This window comes from Callithrix jacchus, chromosome 8, assembly GCF_049354715.1.
Source record: "Callithrix jacchus isolate 240 chromosome 8, calJac240_pri, whole genome shotgun sequence".
Classification (NCBI taxonomy): domain Eukaryota; kingdom Metazoa; phylum Chordata; class Mammalia; order Primates; family Cebidae; genus Callithrix; species Callithrix jacchus.
Genome location: NC_133509.1, coordinates 87300568 through 87318868, shown reverse-complemented (window position 1 = coordinate 87318868; position 18301 = coordinate 87300568). Strand labels below are relative to the sequence as shown.

Below are 18301 nucleotides of genomic sequence, written 5' to 3'. Positions count from 1 at the left end.
GTTTGTCATAGTTTTGTTAGCAATACATTCCCTAAATGTAATTATTTTAGTGGTGCCTAAAATAATGGTATAGTTCTAAGAGGATCTTAGATTTATGAAGCACAGTATGCAGGTAGGCCTAATGAGGGAAAAGAAGGTACTATAAAAGCAGGAACTATTTTTTTTCTAATGACTGAAAGCTGTTCTATGGATGACCTACCCTTTCCTTTAAACACGAATTCTCTCACTTCCAACTCCAAACTTGGCTCAACTAATCCTTAAAAATAAACCTGAGTTGGAATTTGAGGCTTGTCTGGACTACAGACCATAATTTTTCTTGTGTGCAACCAGTTTTTTAGAGGATACTCGTAAGTGCTTCTCAGCATTCAATGTTCATTCACTCCTAATTCACATGAACAAAATTGGGTTACTTTTACCCATAGATAACAATCTAAAGAAGTTTTGAGGTATAAGCAGCAGTATGAATGAGCTTTGCAATATTCTGGAGGTATAATGGCACAGCAGTTTTAATACAACCACCAATCTTCACAAAATAATTTTAATACTTTGTGCCTGGGCTAGCAGCATCTTGCACTGTGACATTCCTATACAGACATAAGCATTTTATCCAAGTACAAATGTTAAAGCAGAGTAACTTAAGCAATTGTATACACAAAGGTATATAGACACTGTAGGTTATTTTTCTTCTTGAATCATTTTTGCTGCATAGTAAATTGCAATTACATGTCAGTATTATGTTACTGATTTAGAGAATACACTTTGAACTGTGAGGTATGGCAACTCCCTATGAGAGAGAGCTAACATGTAAACCTGAATATTTTGAGTGATTTTTGTTTTAGCTGCCACAGATGGGAAAAAAAAAAAAAAAATCCAGCATTCAGAGACCCTAGAAACTTACTTTTCTAATCAATTTTTTCACAAACGGTCTTTCAGTACTTATCAGCTATTTTCTAGCATTCCCTTATTGGAGTACTGGTGAATGAAGAAGGAAAGAAAATACTGAGGTGAAGCTATGTTTGTTATGGGATTATGGATTCAACCAGTTATTTAAAAAAAAAAAAATCCGCCAGGTAACTGCTCATTTACTTTACATCAAGTTGAGATCTTGATATGTGTATCTCAACTTTATAATTCAAGATTGCAGTTAAATATTCCTAATTCACTTGAATTACTATATTAATAAGATAATTAGAAACCTTATATTTTCTTATTACGGACATGCTTAACATTTTCTGACTTTACTTCTAAACTCAGATGAAGCAGTTAAGTGGTTGAGTTGGTAGCAAAAGCTATCACAGTTTAACATTTCCACCAAAGAGTAGATACAAGTAAACAAAGGTCACTGCTGTTTAAACATCTAATAGGTAAGAAATTAACATGAACCAACTAAACTGAAATTAGAATACTGCCATTCCAAGTTTAAATATTTTCAATATTCAAGTTTTATATTTTTAACATGGACAGTAATACATTTCCCTGTTTTGATGTAATTTCACTATAAATTATGTGCCCAGATTACAGTTTTACTGTTGGAATTGGGTGGTCACTCATATATTATTTAAATACCCTAGAAAATAAATCATGATTGGTTAAATCTATCATAGTTAACTAACAGAAAACATCACTGGTAATAAAGAAATCACAGAAATGGAATCAAATAGAATAAAGAATAGGAAGAGCTACCAGAACTACTTGAACATTAGATAGACAGACAGATCCAAGAAAAAACAAACTTGTAATGTTCTTATATGAAAGAATAAACTTCATATTTTATCTACATTAATAATGTATTTGGCTGGCACAGGGGCTTACGCCTGTGCACTCTGGGAGGCTGAGATGGGCGGATCACTTGAAATCAGGAGTTCAAGACCAGCCTGGCCAACATGGTGAAACCCCGTCTCTACTGAAAATACAAAAATTAGCCGGACAGGGTGGCATGAACTATAATCCCAGCTACTTGGGAGGTTGAGGCAGGAGAATCACTTGAACCTCAGAGGTGGAGGTTGCAGTGAGCCAAGATTGCACCACAGTACACCAGCGTGGGCAACAGAGCGAGACTCCGTCTCAAATGATAATATTGTACTCAAGATGATGACAGTCCGTTTTCCCAGTGTTTGTGAGAGACTATAATATACAGTGCTGGGCAGGCACTTCAGTGACAACATAAAAATAACAGTGGATAGAAAAAGTGGAAAATTACCAGCTACAAATTATCAATAACAAAATCTTTTCTTTTGGCCAGACTACTAGAGAGGATATATGTATATTTATGAAACAAGTTTTTAAAATCTAAACTATTATGAAGATTCTTTTAAGCAGAGTTTCTGTAAATGAAGCATCAGAGATTGTTATTACACTGTAAGAGATCTTTGCTGACTGCCCAATAGTGATCTATATACAGGAAAGCTGTGTTATCTGGAACTTTATCAACTGGAATTTTAGAACATCCAATGCAAATTGTGACTCCACTAGACCATTGTACACCAAAGGACCTAATCACAAAGCAGAACACTGGACGACAACAGGATTAAAAATATGCTGTTTTCAGGGTGGTAAGATAGGAGAAGGGAAGGGGAGGGAAATCAGAAGAGGAACATCACCTGGGTAATAGGAATTAACTCTTAATTAACAACAATTTTAATTAATCTCCACTCTTCCCACTATGCTGGATAAGAAAGCTTTTACTATATTATCACATCATAGGGAGGAAAGGAAAGCAAGTAACTTGGTGTTAATAGGTTACTTTGCATAGTACCTCTTGGTACCAAGGGAACAAAGAGAAATCATTCCCATTAGTAAAGCACCTCAAAAGAGGATTGAGAAAAGTTAGACACAAAGGAGTTTTGTTTGTGCTACCCAAAAATCAACTATAAAAAGTTAAAAACACTCCTTTCTTCCCTTACATACTTAAAATAGCAAAAATGTTTTCTTAGAACAATTTTTATACACACAAACTAAAACATGGAGAGTCAAAAATCTATAAAGTGACTTGGAAAGCAAATTATGGGGCAGACCTGGACTGAGTGTAAAGAATGGATTAAAATGCTAATTAAAAGTACACTAATCTCCCACAAATCACCTTCCCCAAAGAAAAGCTTCTGTATGAGCCAGAACAATTTCACAGAATCATTAAGACAACATAAAAGAGTAAACATTCCATATTCCAAATAATTTACTATTGTTTCTTCCAGCCTCATACTTTCAGTTTAAAGTAATTTATAGTTTAAAAAGAAAAAGCCGGGTACCGTGGCTCACCCCTGTAATTCCAACACTTTGGGAGGCCGAGGAGGGCAGATCACAAGGTCAAGAGATCGAGAACATCTTGGCCAACATGATGAAACCTCATCTCTACTAAAAATACAAAAATTAGCTGTAACCCGGCGTGGTGGTGCGTGCCTGTAGTCCCAGCTACTAGGGACACTGAGGCAGGAGAATCGCTTGAACCTGGGGGGTGGAAGATGTGGTGAGCTGAGATCATGTACTCAGCCTGGCAACAGAGCAAGACTGTTTCAAAAAAAAAAAAAAAAAAAAAAAACAGAGAAAAGAAATCACAGAAAAATGTTAAGAATTTTTCACTGTTCTACATACTAATTTAGAGGTCATGAGGATTTTATTTTATTTTTTTAATGATGCAAGGCACTTTTCTTTTTTTGGGCTTCTTTTAGAAAAAAATAGTGCTACATTGGTTTATTAGATTCTATTTAGAATCATTTTGGACAAAGGGAAAAAGGGCTGGACAACTCTGAAAAGAACAAATACAACATATGTCTTTTACACCAAAAAAAAAAAAGCAAAAAGGAGAGTCACTTGAAAATCTAACACTATTCTTGTTTTTAAGCACGTGGTACTATAAAGCAAAACATCTTCCTTTTATCGTTGAGACTGTAGTTTTTTTTTTTTATGTAGAATAAACAATTTAGGAAACTAATAGGAAAGGAAGCAATAATTAGATCATGTTAAAGTAAGGATAGCTGATTAGGGTCATGATTTAAAGATTATTAATAAGGGAACAAGAAGTATAAAAAATAAAATAAGCTATTAAGTCATACTAAAAAAGAAATGTGGCAGATTCCTGCATTTTGTTAATGTTTCTGTAAGAAGCCCCATCATAAAATTGAAGCGTAAAATTATGTTAAAAATGTTATAGAACAGAAAAATGAATTTTTAGCAAATCTTAGCAAATTCTTTTGTTATAAATTACCCAAACTTCATAAACAATCCCCCCAACTTGCATTTTGTTTAAAGTAATAACTATATCATACAAATAAATTTCAAGTATGAAAAGTGCATTATTGCAATAATACCTCTTTGCAAGTCCAAAATTCTTGGTTTATAATAAAACTTGTAAAGTGTTTCTTTCTTTCTTTCTTTTTTTTTTTTTTTTTTTTTTTAAAAAGGAGTAAAACCATCAGTGCCATCTATTGCAGAATTCTAACATCTTAAAATGTTGCTCAACAAGTTCCAGAGAAGTATGTCTGGAAGCAACATGTAATTCAAAAAAAACTTAGGTTTTTACCATTTTACATTATAATTGTCTCTTGTATTTTCTCCTTCCCAAAAAGAAATTCACTCTCTATAATGTTGCTCTTCAATCAGCCATTCTGTGCAGTAGCCACTTGCATGTTTCCAAAATCATCCTCTTCTTCATGTGTTCTCTTCAAACTGCCTAAAAGTTATTGCATAAAGATAAAAAGGGCACTAAAATAAATTCATGTTAAAATACTACAGTAAATTTTTTTCATTAAGTGACTGTGTATACACTATGAAAATTTTACAACTGAATTAATAGCAAAATTTAGTAATTTCCTTTGTTATAAATTACTTAAATACTATAACTTTTTAATTTTCATGACAAGATATATTTGCCTTCTCAAATATTAAGTATGTCTTAGTTATCGCATAGAAAATAAACAATAATTTTTGAAATAGTGTGAAAACAGAACTTTTAAAGAGATAATACATAAATGTTTAGTTATCAAGTTAATTTTTAGGCATCATAAACGTGTCGGGCATAAAATTTAGGAAATTAGTCTTGTATTTGTATAATTTTTTTGTAGATAATCTTTTTGCTTTCACAGAGGCTGTTATGAAGAGCAGCTGAAAATATTTTTCCACTGAAGCTATGGAAGTCTAGGTTGGGAGAAAGGAAGGCATGTAGTATATAAAGAGATTTTCTTTTATCTATTCTTCACATCAGCATCTGTTAGTACAGAAATCTCCCACATAGAATCAAAGCTATCTCTATATCACCAAAAGTTGTAAGCAAGAAATTGGAATCTCAATAAAGGAAACCTTTAGGGAACAGTTAAACCTCAGAGGATGTGCTGTGTCTTTTGCCTAACAATGGCACAATCTTAAACTTACGCTCTACATGACTGTTACATCATGGTAATAATGTTAATTCAGAGGACAGATTCTAAAATGAGGTTAATGTTTCACTACAAAATTTATAAAATAAACAAAAACATAGTATCAATACAATTGAATGAGGTAAAATATCCTAACCCTTAGGCTAAATCCATATACTGTGATTAAGGATCAGATGAAGTGCTGTGCTTCTGCCGGAACTCCAAATGACTAGGGAGGAAGAGTGCATTAATCATCATATCTTTCTGAGGAAATGACATATGAACCAAGAATAGGGAGACTAAATGTGATGCGTTTTAGGTGGGGAAAAGACACACAAAGGAAACCATCAGTAGTTGTTTTCTGAAATGCTGATATAAAGAGGAACAATGAGAGAAAGAAACTGAAAAATCAGAAGGGCCTTTACTACATATGGCATTCTATAAACTTTTGCAGGAATGAAGCCAAAGGAGGCTTTGGCAAAGGAAATATATTATTATCAGAAATATCTTTCATGGAAATAAGTCTGGCCACAATGTACGGAACAGATCATATAACAAGAGTCTGGACAGGAGGCAAATTCAGACCTGAACTAGATTGAGGACACTTAAAAAAAGAAAGGAATATTAACAATACTAACAAAACAGACCCTATAGGATGTGGAAAGCAATTATTAATTAGATGTGGCAAAGGAGAGAAAAAAAGTCAAGGATAATTAGGAATCTGAACCTTGGGGGTGAATATACAGTCGTATTACTCACTGTAGGCAGTGCAGTAGGGTACAAAAAGTTCTATATTTGTGGATCAGATCACCTGTCCTCAATTTCCAGGTCAGCGCTAACTAGGTAAATAAGTTGTTCTTACTACCTTATATAACTTGGCTCAAAGGTTGAAATCAACTGTGGGGTAGAAAAACTGGAAATAAATTAAAAATGACTTGTATGCTTTGGTAGGGGAGAAACAAAGGTGATAAACATCAGTAGCAAGGTCTTGGGAAAGGAAGATTTTTGACAGCATGCTTGAATTAACTTTGAAAATAAGGGGCTTAGGGTACTTCTGAAATAGCAATAGAGGGAAGAAAGGATGGAAATATTGATGGCAAGAGAAAAACAGCTCACATCAGCCACCCTACATGCTGTATTAACCACCTTTTACTTTTAATAAGATCACGTAAGCCGCCTAGGCTGGAATGCAGTGATGTGATCTTGGCTCACTGCAACCTCTGCCTCCCTGGTTCTAGCAATTCTCCTGCTTCAGCCTCCCAAGCAGTTGAGATTACAGGCGCATGCCACCACACCTGGCTAATTTTTTGTATTTTAGTAGAGACGGGCTTCACCCATGTTGCCCAGGCTGGTCTCAAACCCCCGAGCTCAGGCAATCCACCCGCCTCAGCCCCCCAATATTCTTCTTATTTTAATCTTTACATCATGGATGTACTACTAAAGAAACTTAAGCTTATTTTAATACAGATTTGTTATAAAATGAATCATTTTGAAATAATCTTAAATCACTTTACAAGTTTTCTAAATAATTTAAATTGTTCAGTGTAACTTGTAGCAAGTTCTCCATCTTTCATTATCTTTCTTTTCAAATTTCTCCAAAAAAGAAAAAAATCCCTACCTGTGGTACCAGAATGAACAGATAATGACCTTTCTATCTGGAGTGGTGACATCACCTGTATTGTTAATTTTGCTAGGTAGATGGCTTCATATTCCTAAAAAACAAAAATATTAATTAACCTGATAATACATTTATATTCTTGGAGACCCAAAATAGTGATTAATGTATACACTGTTGGTATTTTTCATCTAAACTGAAAAATTTGGTGCCATATTGTTTGAAGAGAAATGGAAGTTTAAAATTCCATCTCATAAATTCAGAACTACTGATTACTACAAATCAAGTCAGGCTAATAGTCTGCACTAGGGTACTGCACATTGAACTGCCAGTCAGTATGGCATTAGCCATAATGACCTCTGACTTCATCTGTTTAAAAAAAGCCCCCTCAAAAAAACACCAAAAACCTAAATTGGCAATCCCAATAGTCCTCTGCTTCTAGTTATAGACAGAAGAATAAAAGGCATTTTTGTTTCTCTCTTTTCTGAAAACAAAGAAAACACTTGATGAAACTAGGAAAAACACCATTACTCTGAAAATGAGAATAATGAGGAGAAAAGGAATTGATCACCAGCTAGGTCAGGGCAGTGGTTACCTTTACAGAAGGAGAAAGAGATTTGTGCTTGAAAAGGGTCAGAAAAAAAGCTTTTGGGGTCCTGGTAAACATTCTGTTTCTGGACTTGGTCAATAGCTACATGGATGCTTATTTACATTTTATGCATTTTCTATATGTGTACTATAATTCCACAATAAAATTTTCAAAAAAAAACAGAACCATACTAAGCTAGGTACAGCAGATGCCTGCATCTGTGGGCCAGAATAGGTACAGTTCATAGCTCACTAAAAAAGGTGACAGACTTAAAGACCAACAAGCCCTTGCATGGTATGACAAAGTCAGGAAGTAGGAGTGGCCTATGGGATAAGGTGGGACGTATTAAGGAAAATGTGAACACTTACACCTGCCATTTTTTGCAAGCAGCAGACTCTAAGTGTGGTAAGGTGGAGGAGAAATTTGGTTGCATGTAGCCAAACATCAGTTGATCTTGGATATCTAAAAGTCAAGGCTAAATCAGCAATTCAAGCCTGGCTAGTCATGAGACTCACCTGAGGCACTTTAAGGTCTATAAACCCAGGTCCCACCCTCACAGAGTCTCATTGCACTGGCATGGCTAAGGATTCCCCTGGTGATTCTCACATGCATCAGTGTTTATCAATTAAACAAAATAAAGCTGTGATATAAGGAGCTCTGTTTCTTACTCACTGGGTCATGCCACCAAAGGAACCTGGGAAAATTCAAGCTGGCCGTCTGCCTTCCCAACCACTCCTCTGGCCCCTTTCCCACAATTTTATTCTTGGGTAAAAAAAAAAAAAAATAGCTGATCTAAGATGAATACCTCCAGTTCAAAGATGACCAGTAATCAAAAAGGAACCAGTGTAGGTCTTAATCAAAGATTTTGCAAGGAATAAAAGAAAAGCAACAGTATAACCAAATGTCATTTTAAAAATGCCATAAAACTAGTATCATGAAGCAGATGAAAACTATGAAAAAATTAATCACCGAAAATATGACAGTTATGAGACAGAAGGTTTACATTCCCTCAAAATTCATATGTTAAAATCCAAATCCTTAACATGGGGACTTTGGCAGGTGATTAGGTTGGGATCAAGCCATAAGTAGAGCCCCTATGATGAAATGAGTATCCCTATGGGAACTACGCTCCCACCTCAAGCCACTTACACTATTCCTCTACTTCGAATGCTTTCCCCTAAATATGTGCATTTCTTCCGGTCTTTGCTCAAATATCATTTCCTCAGTAAGCCCATTTCTGACAACCCTTCTAAAAATGTAGTTCTTATCCTGCCCTCCTTACATGGCCTTATTTTTCTTGGATTCATTACTTCCGACCTACTATTATTTTGTCTGTTGTTTGATTCTCCCACTAAATAAGTTTCATGAGGTTAATGATTTTTGTCTGTTTTGTTCTCTGCTTTACTGTCAGTGCCTAAAACAACGCCAAATAAATATATGAGACAATGCAGCATGGGATATGGAAAACAAACTCGAGAAAAATCAATGGGAAAAAAAAGTTGAAAATAATTACAGGCAAAATGGCAGGTATCAAAGAAAAAAGAGAATTAACATAAAAACTCTACCAGGGTGATAGGTATACTAAAGAGAAAAAGAAAAAGAAACAGAACAACCAAAAGGGTGAATACACAACAGAAAACAAATATCCTGAAATAAAAGTAGTCTTGAATTGCAAGTGGTAAGGGCATACTGTGACTCAGAAAAAACTGATTTAGAGCCAATAACAAGATACATCTTGGCAAGGTATAGTGGCTCATGCCTGTAATCCCAGCACTTTGTGAGGCCAACGTGGGAGGATCGCTTGAGCTCAGAAGTTTGAGACCAGTCTGGGCAATATGGCGAAACTTCATCTCTCTCTACCAAAAATAGTTTTTAAAACTTAGCCAGGTGTGTGACTCATGCCTGTAATCCCAGCACTTTGGGAGGCCAACGTGGGCAGATCACCTGAGTTCAGGAGTTGGAAACCAGCCTGGCCAACATGGCGAAACCCTCTCTCTACTAAAAATACAAAAATTAGCCAGGCGTGGTGGTGGGCACCTGTAATCCCAGCCACTTAGGAGGCTGAGGCAGGAGAATCGCTTGAACTCAGGAGGCAGAGGTTGCAGTGAGACAAGATTGTGCCATTGCATCCCAAGCTGGGTGACAGAATAAGGCTCTGTCTCAAAACAAAATAAAATAAAACAAACAAAATATTTAGCAAGGTGTGGTGGTGTGCACCCGTGGTCGCAGCTACTCAGGAGGCTAGGGTGGGAGGATCGCTTGAGCCCAGGTCAAGGCTACAGTGAACCATGATCGTGTCACTGCACTGTAGCTGGGTGACAGTGCATGACCCTTCTCAAAAAACCAATACACAAAAAAAATCAGGATACACCTTGATAAGGCATCTTATGGTCATCCAGACCAGGGGTCCCCAACTCCCGGACTGCAGAGTGCAATTGGTCCATCTCCTGTCACGAACGGGCCACACAGCAGGAGGTGGACCTGAGCTCCACCTCCTGTCACAGCAGCAGCAGCATTAGATTCTCATAGGAGTGCAAACACTATGGTAAACTGCTCATGCGAGGAATCTAGGTTGCACGCTCCTTAACCAATGCCTGATGGTCTGAGGTAGAACAGTTTTGTCCTGAAACCATCTCCCCTGCAGCCCCATCCACAGAAAAACTGTCTTCCATGAAACTGGTCCTTGGTGCCAAAAAAGTTGGGGAACGCTGATCTAGACAACCCTTCTCCTGACACAAATCAATTCATCTAAGGGGATAATTTTAAAATTGGTCTGTCTTCAAAAATTTCTCTAAAACAGCACTTAGGCTGGGTGCAGTGGCTCACACCTGAATCCCAACACTTTGGGAAGCTTGGCCAGGAGGATCACCTGAGGTTGGGAGTTCGAGACCAGCCTGACCAACATGGTGAAACCCCGTCTCTACTAAAAATACAAAATTAGCTGGGTGTGGTGGCACATGCCTGTAATCCCAGCTACCCAGGAGGCTGAGACAGGAGGATCACTTGAGCCCAGGAGGCAGAGGTTGTAGTGAGCTGAGATCATACCACTGCACTCTAGCCTGGGCAACAAGAGTGAAACTCTGTCTCAAAAAAAAAAAAAAATTATATCTAGCCACTGTCATTCAACTATAAGGGCAACAGACAGATACAAGAAAAAACAAACTTATAATATTCTTATATGAAATAATAAACTTCATATTTTATCTACATTAATATTGTACTTGGCTGGTGCAGTGGCTCACATCCGTAATCTCATCACTTTGGGAGGCCAAGATGGGCAAATCACCTGAGCTCAGGAGTTCAAGACCAGCCTGGCCAACATGGTGAAACCCCGTCTCTACTAAAAATACAAAAATTAGCTGGACAGGATGATATGTGCCTATAATTCCAGTTACTCAGGAGGCCGAGGCAGGAGAATTGCCTGGGCACAGGAGATGGATGTTCATTTGAAGTGAGCCAAGATCGTGCCACTGCACTCCACTCCAGCCTGGCTCAGAGAAAGAAAGAAAAGAAAGAAAAGAAGGAGGGAGGGAGGGAGGGAGGGAGGGAGGGAAGGAGGGAAAGAAGAAAGGGAAGGAGGGAGGGAGGGAGGGAAGGAGGGAAAGAAGGAAGGGAAGGAGGGAGGGAGGGAGATAGAGAAAACTTCAAAACTCTAAAGTACGTATCAGAATTTGGTATAAAATAAAAATGATATTTCAAATCGGGAGGCTATAAATAGATTTCTATAACATAAAAAGAGCTCTTACAAACTCTTTTGTAAGAGTGAGAGGAACACCAACAAATGATTCACAGAAAAATAATTACAAATAACCCAAACATGGGAAACTAAATCAATGGGAAGCAAATTAAAGCCTTAAGGAATTGCCAATTTTACTGCCATAAGAGCAATGATAAAAAAAATCTGATAAAACATTTTTGGGCTAGGAGTGGTGACTCATACCTATAATTCCAGCACTTGGGGAGGCCAAGGAGGGTGAATCACCTGAGGTCAGGAGTTCCAGATCAGCCTGGCAAACATGGTGAAATCCCATCTTTACTAAAAATACAAGAATTAGTCAGGCATGGTGGTGCACAGCTGTAATCCCAGCTACTTGGGAGGCTGAGGCAGAATTGCTTGAACCTGGGAGGTGGAGGCTGTGGTGGGCGGAGATGGCGCCATTGTACTCCAGACTGAGTGACAGAGCAAGACTCCATCTCAGAAAAAAACAAAACAAAACCACTTTTGGCCACTGTTGTTAATTAGGGTAGGAAGAAATAGGCACTCCTTGTTTCCTGGTGGTATAAGTTTACATTATTTCACATCTATCAAATTTCAAATGCACTGGATGGAACCTAGCAATTCCATTTCAATTACCTTACAGGTATATATTCACACAGGTATACAAAGATGTACCTATCAGGATCTTTCCAATATTCTTTATAATCATGAAAGACTAGAAATAATTGAAAGGTCCTTAAATAAGAAACCACTCATAAAATTGTGAGATCTGTAATTAAAATATTACGAAGGCAGAGTTATTTCTGCTGTTATAAGATAATCTTCAAGACATACTATTAAGGAGACTTACCTTACACTGTATTCTCTTTAGGTACTGCTCAACTTCTAATTTTTTTTTTTGAGGCAGAGTCTTGCTCTTTCACCCAGGCTGGAGTGCAGTGGCCTGACCTCTGATCACTGCAATCCCCACCCTCTGGGTTCAAGTGATTCTCCTGCCTTAGCCTCTCAAGTAGCTGGGATTACAGGCATGCATCTCCAAGCCGGGCTAATTTTTTATATTTTTAGCAGAAATGGGTTTTCACCATGCTGGCCAGGCTGGTCTGAAACTCCTGACCTCAGGTGATCCACCTACTTTGGCTTCCCAAAGTGCTTGGATTATAGGCACGAGCCACTGCGCCAGGCCAATTTTCTTAAACATATGCATATACTTCTCTTTGAAATACAAAAATTAATTTTAAAAGAGAATGTTTGTACACATTTAAAAATAAGTAAGAGTATAAATGGATTGTTTGTAATATAAAGGATAAAGGATTGAAGGAATGGGTATTTTGTTTTTCCATGATGATTATTACACATTGCATGCCTGTATCAAAATATCTAATGTACCCATGACTATATAACCTACTATGTACCCACAAAAAAGAAAACCTTAAAAAAAATTTTTTTTAAATAAAAATAAATAAAGAATGTTTTATACAACGTGGTAAAAGGCAAAGAAACTTAGAAGACAACCATTTTACATGAACAGGCTCACCACAGATGCCACTGTTTCTCTTCTGAATGTAGTAAAAATGAAAAGTAAATTAAACATTAAAATGAATTTTAAAACTTGGTAACTACAAAAATATATTTTTAAATAAATATTCTTGATATCGAAACATGAGCTTTATTCCTGCATAATTGGATATAATTAGCCAGAGCACATTCTGTAGCCTATGATTTTGCCTCTTGGAATAAACTGAATAACCTGGTCTAATCAGACTAATTCACAGGTTTATTGTCTTTCAGTGCATCTGCCAGACATCAACAAAATATGAAACAACATGGAAAAGATAAACATAGAATAGAAAAAGCTGTTATAGTTAGTATACTTAGAATCAAAACTCTCTTATGCTCTGTGATCAAAATAAAGAAAAAAAAAGACATTTCTAACACAAATTATTTTACCTAAGTTTTGATAATGTGTCTTTAACCCTTTTTTCTTGGTAATGCCAGCTTTTTAAGAAAAAATTTTTTTAATTTTTTTGGACCAGGGTCTCACTCTGCGTCCCAGATTAGAGTGCAGTGGCACAATCACTGCTCACTATAGCCTCAAACTCCTAGGCTCAAGGACCCTTCCACCTTAGGCTCCTGAGTAGCTGAGACCACAGCCACGCACTGCCATGACTGGCCAATTTTTTTCAGTTTTTTATTTTTTAGAGATTGGGTTTTGCTTTGCTGCCCAGGCTGATCTCCTATTTCTGACTTCAAGTGATCCAAATGTCTTAGCCACCACACCCAGCCACGAAAATACTTCTAAATAGAGATATATACTTGAATAAAGAATCAAAGTAGTCAGATTATAGCAATTTTAAGTATTTACAAAGTAAATTGTACACCTAAATTTTATGTGCAAAAGATTTTATATCTTACTTTCTGACCACCTTAAAAAGGAAGAAAAGAGAAGTTACCTGAAGTTGATGGACAAATCCAGCGTTAGGATTAATACAAAATCTTCTTTCTTGAACATAAGCAAAAGCATCTCTGAAAACAAACAAACAAAATTAATGTGATAGCATTATTTAATGAATTAAACATAATCATACAACTTAACAATAGAGAGGGGTAATGAGTTGTAACGGAAAAAGCATCGCAATTTCCTTGCTCACCAGCTATATGCATATATCAGCTTGTTCAACTTCTCTATGCCCTATTTTGTCCATTGATAAAATGAAGACTATAATAATACCTGTCTTGAGGAACTACTATGCATAGGAGATAAGTGTGTAGTGGCCAGGTACAGTGGCTCATGCCTGTAACCTCAATCCTTTGGGAAGTCAACAAAGGAAGATTGCTTGAAGCCAGGACTTTCAGACCAGCCCGGGCAATGTAGCCAGACCCCATCTCTGCAAAAAAAAACAAACCCCTAAAAATTAGCTAGGCATGGCGGTGTGGCATAGTCCCAGCTTCTTGCGAGGCTGAGATGGGAGGACTGCTTGAGCCCTGGAGTCTGAGGCTACAGTGAGCTATGACTGTGCTACTACTTTCCAGCCTGAGAAACAGAGGAAGATCCTATCTCTAAAAATCAATAAAATGTAAGCATTTTGTGCATATACAAGTTCAAGCTCAAAATATTATCACTGTTTAAGGAAGCTTAGATTCCTTTTGTTGTTGTGAGGCTTAAATGAGATAAAAGTGCCTATAACAGTAATGAGCTCATAGCAGAGACCCAATAAATGCAAGTTATTTCCGACATTAATGTTCTGACAAGATTTCAAATAAAAATACATAAAACATAAAGTCCATCAATACATGTTTAATCTTTTTTCCATTAAATAGACAAAGATTTGTATTCAAATAATATTCCTTTAAGAATAGATATCTTTAAGCAAAGTTTTCCATTCTAATTTAAATACAAAAGGAGACTGAAATAGAGGTGTCAATGATTACTGTAAGATTTCTAACTTGTAAAAACAAGACAAACTGAGAAAGGAAATACTGTACACTGGTGAGGCTTTTGCTTTGTCTTGGGGCAAGAAGCTCATGACCATCCCCTATCTTTTAAAAAATCTATACAGAATGCTTGGAAAAGACGATTTTTGATAAGAAAGACTACTCTGAATTGTGGATAGAAGCTACCAACAATTCCTAGGTAATTTTTCATCAAATTATTGTTAAAGGAGAACATAATACATTAGCCTTTTAAATAAAGCAAGCACTAACATTTGTGTACAGGAGTTTTTATACTCAGACCAACTAATTCCCTTTGGGTAAGTAAGTAGTTTTCCATAGGACTTCCATATTAGCCTATGCATATCTACACAGATAGAAAAATTAGGTTGAGACTAACCATGGAATAAGGGCTTGCCTAATCAAACATAACTACATGAGAAATAATCAGGGGAATAGGAACTTCAAACTTGCAAACCATTTCTACTAAGCTTCATTTTAATGAGAATTTAAATGTGGCTATGTTTTAGGGTATTTTCTTACCTGTACTTCATTCCAAATGTTTCCATAATGTATGCAATAACAAAGGCTGCACTGAAGAGGGGAAAACAATTTTAGGAAAAAAAAAAGAAAATACAACTCAGTAATTAAATGTTACAGAAAGCAAGATTATTTCTAACATCATACCTCCTGGAGATCCCTGCATTTCCATGCACAAGAACTTTTCCTGAAAAACATGAATTAGTTATTCAAACAGAAAAACACCTGAGTCAGAAGTTGAAATATGTTGAAACCACAGTAAAATAACTCTTTCCTTAAATATTTTATATCATATACAATAACCACTTGGATATTAATTTTCAAATATTGACAATTTTTTAATATTAACTATGTAGAGAATAGAGCAGAATCTTATTAAAGAAACTGAAAGCTCACAGAAGATTTGAAGACAATCTACAGGAATACTCTAGAAAACCTATCCAAATGAAACAAGTAACTGGGAAAATACAAATTGGGGAGTAAGCTACTACATATAATTCTAACTTTCATATCCTGCATTTAAGACAAATACCAACTGAAAAATTAACAAATAATCTAAATATAAACATTAGCTAAGTAAAGGAAACATTATTTACCTCCTGTTTGTAAGCTCCCATCAATAAATTCCTTAGTCTGGAGGCAAAAGACATGTGGATTCATGTAAGCACAAAATAAACGCATATAACAAAACCTATTGAAAACAATTTCCTCCTACTTTATATGTATAAAAATTATATTCATTCACAAATTTACAAAATGGTACAAACAGAACAAGTCCAAAAAAACTACAGAAGCCAAAACTTAATTTGAATCTAATAAAGTCAAAATATGATTTCTCAAATTTTTGGAGATCATAAAAAAAGTTTCTACTCATTTTCTTTATAACATAATCACATAATTTTCAGTCACAGCAAAGTAAAAGTAGTAAGTTTCAGAAGCACAATTAAGAGGTCAAATCATAAAGAAATTTTAAATGATATTTTAAAAATATTGGTACCTACCATAGGGAAAAAACGTATTATGTTTTCAACTGGATTATCTGCAATATCCAGGACTAAATATCTGAAAATAGAGTATTTTGTGATAAGCACACTTTAAGTAAAACAGTTAATGTATTTCTAATAAGTAACCCATTATTTCTTGGTAACCATGACAAGAATGCAAAACAACTTTCAAAGTATCATATAGCCAAGAATTGCATGATAGAGTTTATATTGCTTGAAGGCATGGCATTTAAAACCTGAAACACACAGCATGGTACTGGTACCAAAACAGAGATATAGACCAATGGAACAAAACAGAGGCACCGGAGGCAACACAACATATCTACAACTATACAATCTTTGATAAACCTGACAAAAACAAGCAAGGGGGAAAGGATGCCCTGTTTAACAAATGGTGTTGGGAAAACTGGCTAGCCACGTGCAGAAAGCAGAAACTGGACCCCTTCCTGACACCTTACACTAAAATTAACTCCAGATGGATTAAAGACTTAAACATAAGACCTGGCACGATAAAAACCCTAGAAGGAAATCTAGGCAAAACTATCCAGGACATAGGAGTAGGCAAGGACTTCATGAACAAAACACCAAAAGCATTGGCAACAAAAGCCGAAATAGACAAATGGGACCTAATCAAACTCCACAGCTTCTGCACGGCAAAAGAAATAGTCACTAGAGTGGATCGGCAACCAACAGAATGGGAAAAAATTTTTGCAGTTTACCCATCTGACAAAGGGCTGATATCCAGAATTTACAAAGAACTCAAACGGATTTACAGGAAAAAAACAAACAAGCCCATTCAAAAGTGGGCAAAGGATATGAACAGACACTTTACGAAAGAAGACATATATGAGGCCAACAATCATATGAAAAAATGCTCATCGTCACTGGTCATCAGAGAGATGCAAATCAAAACCACATTGAGATACCATCTCACGCCAGTTAGAATGGCGATCATTAAAAAATCTGGAGACAACAGATGCTGGAGAGGAGGTGGAGAAAAAGGAACACTTTTACACTGTTGGTGGGAGTGTAAATTAGTTCAACCACTGTGGAAGTCAGTGTGGCGATTCCTCAAGGCCTTAGAAATAGAAATTCCATTTGACCCAGCAATCCCATTACTGGGTATATATCCAAAAGGCTATAAGTTCTTCTACTATAAGGACACATGTACACGAATGTTCATTGCAGCACTGTTTACAATAACAAAGACTTGGAATCAACCCAAATGCCCATTGATGATAGACTGGATTGGAAAAATGTGGCACATATACACCATGGAATATTATGCAGCAATCAGAAATGATGAGTTTGTGTCGTTTGTAGGGACATGGATGAATCTGGAAAACATCATCCTCAGCAAACTGACACAAGAACAGAAAATGAAACACCGCATATTCTCACTCATAGGTGGGTGATGAAAAATGAGAACACATGGACACAGAAAGGGGAGTACTAAACACTGGGGTCTATTGGGGGGAAAAGGGGAGGGCCAGTGGGAGGGGGAGGTGGGGAGGGATAGCCTGGGGAGAAATGCCAAATGTGGGTGAAGGGGAGAAGAAAAGCAAAGCACACTGCCATGTGTGTACCTACGCAACTGTCTTGCATGCTCTGCTCATGTACCCCAAAACCTATAATCCAATAAAAAATTAAAAAAAAAAAAAAAAAAAAAAAAAGAAAGTTGTAGAAGGTTAAAAAAATAAATAAATAAAATAAAATAAAATAAAATAATAAAACCTGAAACACCATATTAACATCTCTAATATTTTATTATTTTAAAAAAATCCATCAGGCTGGGCAGAGTGGCTCATGCCTGTAATCCCAACATTTTGGGAGGCCAAGGTGGGAGAATCACTTGCACCCAGGAATTCGAGACCATCCTGAGCAAACAAAGGGACACTCCATCTTTATAAAATACTCTCTGAGTGGTCTTGTGACTCCTGCTCATAACCTACAGAGGACATTTCAGAGGAAGTCCAAAGTCTAAAAAAAGAAGAAACTAATAAAAACAGAAGGCATGGTCTAAGGAACCATGAGTCAAACATTCACTGTTTGAACTAA

General features: G+C 36.4%; 1 protein-coding gene across 2 annotated transcripts in view; it reads right to left on the bottom strand.

Moving 5' to 3' along the window:
* STYX (serine/threonine/tyrosine interacting protein) overlaps positions 1–18301 on the bottom strand; it is a 47684-nt gene that overhangs the window by 15030 nt on the left and 14353 nt on the right. The window contains exons 5-11 of one of the 2 annotated variants that reach the window (XM_002753911.6): positions 16241–16301; positions 15836–15872; positions 15387–15426; positions 15243–15293; positions 13721–13793; positions 6967–7060; positions 489–4666 (exon numbers count right to left, since the gene is read on the bottom strand). In XM_002753911.6, the coding sequence (XP_002753957.1) occupies positions 4593–4666; positions 6967–7060; positions 13721–13793; positions 15243–15293; positions 15387–15426; positions 15836–15872; positions 16241–16301 (430 nt within the window). In that variant the 3' untranslated portion in view covers positions 489–4592. Of the gene's footprint in view, positions 1–488; positions 4667–6966; positions 7061–13720; positions 13794–15242; positions 15294–15386; positions 15427–15835; positions 15873–16240; positions 16302–18301 lie in introns of those variants that run through there. The other variant, XM_035260546.3, reaches the window with a different exon arrangement.